This window comes from Colobus angolensis, unplaced genomic scaffold, assembly GCF_000951035.1.
Source record: "Colobus angolensis palliatus isolate OR3802 unplaced genomic scaffold, Cang.pa_1.0 Scaffold4, whole genome shotgun sequence".
In the NCBI taxonomy this organism is placed as follows: Eukaryota; Metazoa; Chordata; class Mammalia; order Primates; family Cercopithecidae; genus Colobus; species Colobus angolensis.
The window spans coordinates 12,129,051-12,134,804 of record NW_012117376.1 but is presented as its reverse complement, the minus strand read 5'-3'; the positions used below and the strand labels follow the sequence as shown (position 1 = coordinate 12,134,804).

General features: G+C 46.4%; 1 protein-coding gene across 1 annotated transcript in view; it reads left to right on the top strand.

Moving 5' to 3' along the window:
- Positions 1 to 2,117, top strand: part of GMEB1 (glucocorticoid modulatory element binding protein 1) — a 35,922-nt gene extending 33,805 nt beyond the window's left edge. The window contains exon 8 of the mRNA XM_011955665.1: positions 946 to 2,117. Coding sequence (XP_011811055.1) covers positions 946 to 1,646 — 701 coding nt within the window. The 3' untranslated portion in view covers positions 1,647 to 2,117. The remainder of the gene's footprint in view (positions 1 to 945) is intronic.
- The last annotated feature ends 3,637 nt before the right edge of the window (positions 2,118 to 5,754 follow it).

Below are 5,754 nucleotides of genomic sequence, written 5' to 3'. Positions count from 1 at the left end.
ACTCTGTCTCAAAAAAAAAAAAAAAAGAGATATAAAGACATTTACTGCTCTAGAGATCCACGTGTTTTTAGGAGCTATGTGCCAGGATCCAGGGTCAGAGACTAAATATGTATTTCTTATTATATCACAATATAACACATAGGGAGCAAAGTGTTCTACAAGTGTAACTGATTCTTGGGTGCTTATCAGGTACTAAGTAATAGAGAGGTTCCATTGTGGAACCTAACGTACCAGTGGTCACCTAGGTTGGACTGGACACTTGGGAGAGGGATAGTGATAGGCGTATTATAATGCAGAAGCAACCAAGTTGACCATCGGATGATTTTTGTCCTGGGCCAACCTTTATAACCTTAAGTTAGTCACTTTCCGTCTCTGGATCCCTGTTAAAATGAATTTGTTTGAACTCTTAAGACCTCTTTTAGTTCTGTAATTTTTAGGGACTACTTCTGTAACTTTCTGTAGACCTTTCTGGGCAACAATCATAAACTGTGGCTATTTGAGTCACCAGCAAAGTAGTTTTCCAGCCAATGCAGCAAGGCATTCTTGCCTTGAAGGATAGTTTGAAAATAACTGTTTTTTGGAGTGGCCATTGTAGCTTCTTTGTAGGTCCATGAGAGTTCCAAGGGACTGTGCAGGCTGGGCGCACTGACTTATGCCTGTAATCCCAACACTTTGGGAAGGTGAGGTGGGTGGATCGCTTGAGGCCAGAAGTTTGAGGCTGTAGTGCACAATGATAGCACCTGTGAATAGCCACTACCCTCCAGCCTAGGCAACATAGCAAGACCCTGCCCCCCAAAAAAAACACAAGAAGGAAAACAATATCACAACTTGCCTGAGGCTACTTAGTAACAAAACCAGACAGAGACATCCAGTCTCCTGACTCTCAGTTTCATGCTCCCAGGATTTTACTTCCCTCCACACAAAGTCTTTTCTTTTTTTCCATAGACTTGGAACGCCAGTTGGAGGAGCAGAAGAAACAAGCCCAGGATCACAGGCTAAAATCTCAGACAGTTCAAAATGTGGTACTGATGCCTGTGAGCACTCCTAAGCCTCCAAAAAGGCCCCGGCTCCAGCGGCCAGCCTCCACCACTGTCTTGAGCCCTTCTCCTCCTGTCCAGCAGCCTCAGTTCACAGTCATCTCACCCATCACCATCACCCCAGTGGGTCAGTCATTTTCCATGGGCAATATTCCAGTGGCCACCCTCAGCCAGGGCTCCAGTCCTGTGACTGTCCACACACTGCCTTCTGGCCCTCAGCTCTTCCGCTATGCCACAGTGGTCTCCTCTGCCAAGAGCAGCTCACCAGACACAGTGACCATCCACCCTTCATCTAGCTTGGCGCTGCTGAGCTCTACTGCCATGCAGGATGGGAGTACACTGGGCAACATGACCACCATGGTTAGCCCTGTGGAATTGGTGGCCATGGAGTCCGGCCTAACCTCGGCAATTCAGGCTGTTGAAAGCACCTCAGAGGATGGGCAGACCATCATTGAGATTGACCCAGCCCCGGACCCAGAGGCTGAAGATACTGAGGGCAAAGCAGTCATCTTGGAGACAGAGCTGAGGACTGAGGAGAAAGTTGTGGCTGAGATGGAAGAACACCAGCATCAAGTTCACAATGTGGAGATTGTGGTCTTAGAGGATTAACTGGGGATCTCAGGGCCAGGAGTTATGTTTTGATTTGGAATTTTAATTATTTGTTTATTTTTATCATTGTCCCACTCATTTCCACATAGGACCCTTTTTAAAAAAAAACAAAACAAAATCTTATTGTTGTAACTGAACATGTTGGGTTCCTCCCACTCCCTCATTGAAAAATGGACAAAACGAGCTGCCCTTCCAGAAGTTGAGAGTAGGTCATTCAATGTCCTAATCATCTTACACCAAGAAAGTAATTTCTTTTAGGGGAAGTGTCAAGATAACGAGTAACCCTGTCCAGAAAGCCATTTCCAGGCTCGTTTTTCTGTGTAGGCATGTGGTTTTATTCTTGTAAAGATGCATTGACCAAACTCTGGAACACAGATCTGACACTGGAAGGCAACCCATTTGCATGTGGATGCAGAAGGGCACTTTATTTTGTATCCTGAAAAGGGCCTACAGAGGCCAGTACAAAACTCTGAAACAAAAGGAAGTTGACTCTGATTTGAGGGGAAGGTGGCATGCCAGCACTAGCTTATAAAGGGAAGTGCTAGCCGGGCGCGGTGGCTCACGCCTGTAATCCCAGCACTTTGGGAGGCCGAGGCGGGCGGATCACGAGGTCAGGAGTTTGAGACCAGCCTGGCCAACATGGTGACACCCCGTATCTACTAAAAATAAAAAAAAGAAATTAGCCGGATGTGGTGGTGGGCGCCTGTAATCCCAGCTATTCGGGAGGCCAAGGCAGGAGAATTGCTTGAACCTGGTAAGGCAGAGGTTGCAGTCAGTGCAGTGAGATTGCACCACTGCACTCCAGCCTGGGCAACAAGAGCGATACTCCATCTCAAAAAAAAAAAAAAAAAAAAAAGAAGTGCTTTGGCAAGTATGGGCAGGGAAATCATCTAACTTATAGAGGTGCAACTGACGCCTCTGGAGATCTCCAAAAGTTAGTACCGTGAGTGCCATTTTGAGAAGAGTGGTAATAAGTGGAAGGTACATCTCCACAGAGCAAGTGGCAGCAGTGGCCTGTGATTTTGCAGAAATGGAAAGCCAAGGCCGGGTGTGGTGGCTTACACCTGTAATCCCAGCACTTTGGGAGGCTGAGGCGGGCAAATCTCCTGAGGTCAGGAGTTTGAGGCCAGCCTGGCCAACATGGTGAAACCCCGTCTCTACTAAAAAAAAAAATTAGCTGGGCATGGTGGCAGGGGCCTGTAATCCCAGCTATTTGGGAGGCTGAGGCAGGAGAGTTGCTTGAACCTGGGAGGCGGAGGTTGCAATGAGCTGAGATTACACCATTGCACTCCAACCTAGGCGAGAAGAGTGAAACTCCATCTCAAAAAAAAAGAAAGAAATGGAAAGCCAAGGATGCTACAACTGTGCTTTGGGGTTCAAGGTAGTAGCTTACTTTGTTCCACACTTTGTCAAAGCACTCACCCTCCTAAACTAGGATCAGTCCATTCATTTGAAACTGCAATGTGATGTAAATTGCTCTGGTTCTTGGACTGTGGCTGTCACAGGGATGGGGCTCCAAGGCCATCATTTTCATTGCATGACTCCAGGATCAGGGAGTTCCTCATCACACCAGCTGCCATTTTTGGTGGGGCCATTTTTTTGGCTTTGGAACCAAAAGCAGCCACTCATTTGGTGCTTCCTCTTGTTCTGCCCTCCATCCCTCAACTGTTAATGGCATCTGTCTCCTGGAACCCACGCTCTTCAGCTTTTTGGCTGATTTGGAGAACAGTGACAGGTGCCTGCCTGCCTTCATCCCCTTTTAGATTCGTTTATACCACAGATGTTTCTGTGAGATATTGAGATCATAAAAAGCTTTAGGCTTGGCGGAGAGGACTTAACACCCCCAGGCTTTCCTGAGACACCAACTAGATGTCTCCTGAGTGAGCTGAACTCCCTGGGAAAGAAGCATTGTCTGCAACATTATATTATAGGAGATGTACCAGGAATGTCAATAATAATGTGTTGGGGGGGAGGGGTGTTATTTTTTTTTGTTTTGTTTTTAATGTTGTTTGTATATTTAGAGCTGGGCCATTTTCCGTGCTGTGATTCCTTCTCTTTGACCCTCTTCAGTGTTTGGGGCAAGAGTGGACCCTGGTTTTTATTTCTTTGATTGCATTGTTTACTGCACTAGGAAAAATATAGGGATACAGGGAAACTACAGACAAATTAAAGGAAAAATAGGTCAAAAAAGAAAGCACACACCTTAGGAGTGGGAGGAATTTTTTTAATTAAAAACATAACTTTGACCTGTAGTTTCTTTTTCTTTTTCTTTTTTCTTTCTAAGAATGCATCTATCAGAAGCCATGTTTCTTCCAACAGATGTTGGAAACCCCATCGAGCAAGTAAAAGTTTCTTTCTCCATCCCTCAGATGGCTGTATTTGGCCAAAGAAACCCTGTAACATGGGAAGGTTTCTTTTTTTTTTTTCCCCGAGACAGAGTCTTGCTCTGTAGCCCAGGCTGGAGTGCAGTGGCGCAACTTCAGCTCACTGCAACCTCTGCCTCCTTGGTTCAAGCAATTCTCCTGCCTCAGCCTCCTGAGTAGCTGGGATTACAGGCTCCCGCCATCACTCCCGGCTAATTTTTGTATTTTTAGTAGAGATGGAGTTTCGCCGTGTTGGCCAGGCTGATCTCGAACTCCTGGCCTCAAGCGATCTGCCCGCCTCGGGCTCCCAAAGTGTTGGGATTGTAGGCATGAGCCAACGCACCCAGCCTGAAGGTCACTCTTAAGAATGAGATTTATGAACTCCATACAGTTGTAGATTTCAGTTTTTAAATAGTCTGGGGTTTTATTTTTCTTTTCAAAATATCTAATAGACTTAGCAATCAATTTAGAACAAGTATTTGGCCCTTAATATATCTTTAGTGAGGGAAGTAGCTTTTATTTCCTACTTCTTTAGGTTTTCTGTTGGTACATAAAAACAAAATTGCTATCTAAGACTGAATCTACTTGAATCTAGGAAGGCACATCTCATCCGTATTGTGGTTTGTAGGGACACTTTTCTCTTTCCCAGAGATGAGAGGACCAATTCAGGACAGAAGAGCCCTCGTGAATACCAACATGCTAGCTCAGGTTCCATTCTTTCCTCCATCAGAGCTATTGGTCAGGGTTTTAAGGTAGTGTGTGCATCATGCTTCCAAAGTCAAGAGATTTCCTCAAACAGCCTGTTTACTAGATGAATTTTCCAGCTGGTGAAATACATGAGCTTTGTTGTTTTCCTGGTCTTCCAATAGCCTGTCATTATTGTTAGATATTATGGCATCTGCTGTTGAATGTGGGTTCCCTTACAGCCCTGGTCTAGATGATCCTAGATGGGGTGAGACATATGCAAGCCATTGATATGTGCATAAGCAGTTGCAATGAACCATTCCTTAGGCTGACTTGGTAGTAACCATTTATCTTTATGTTCATGCATTGAATAAACATTTTTAAGAACCATCTATGTGCCAGGCTTTGTGCTAGGCACTGACAGTAGAGAGATGCAGACATAGTCCTTGCACTCAAGGAATTCACACTCCAGATGTCTGGAGTTAAGAAATACATATTTCGGCCGGGCGCGGTGGCTCAAGCCTGTAATCCCAGCACTTTGGGAGGCCGAGACGGGCGGATCACGAGGTCAGGAGATCGAGACCATCCTGGCTAACACGGTGAAACCCCGTCTCTACTAAAAAAATACAAAAATCTAGCCGGGCGAGGTGGCGGGCGCCTGTAGTCCCAGCTACTCAGGAGGCTGAGGCAGGAGAAGGGCGGGAACCCGGGAGGCGGAGCTTGCAGTGAGCTGAGATCCGGCCACTGCACTCCAGCCTGGGCGACAGAGTGAGACTCCGTCTCAAAAAAAAAAAAAAAAAAAAAAAAATACATATTTCGGCCGGGCGCGGTGGCTCAAGCCTGTAATCCCAGCACTTTGGGAGGCCGAGACGGGCGGATCACGAGGTCAGGAGATTGAGACCATCCTGGCTAACACGGTGAAACCCCGTCTCTACTAAAAAATACAAAAAACTAGCCAGGCGACGTGGCGGGCGCCTGTAGTCCCAGCTACTCGGGAGGCTGAGGCAGGAGAATGGCGTAAAACCCAGGAGGCGGAGCTTGCAGTGAGCTGAGATCCGGCC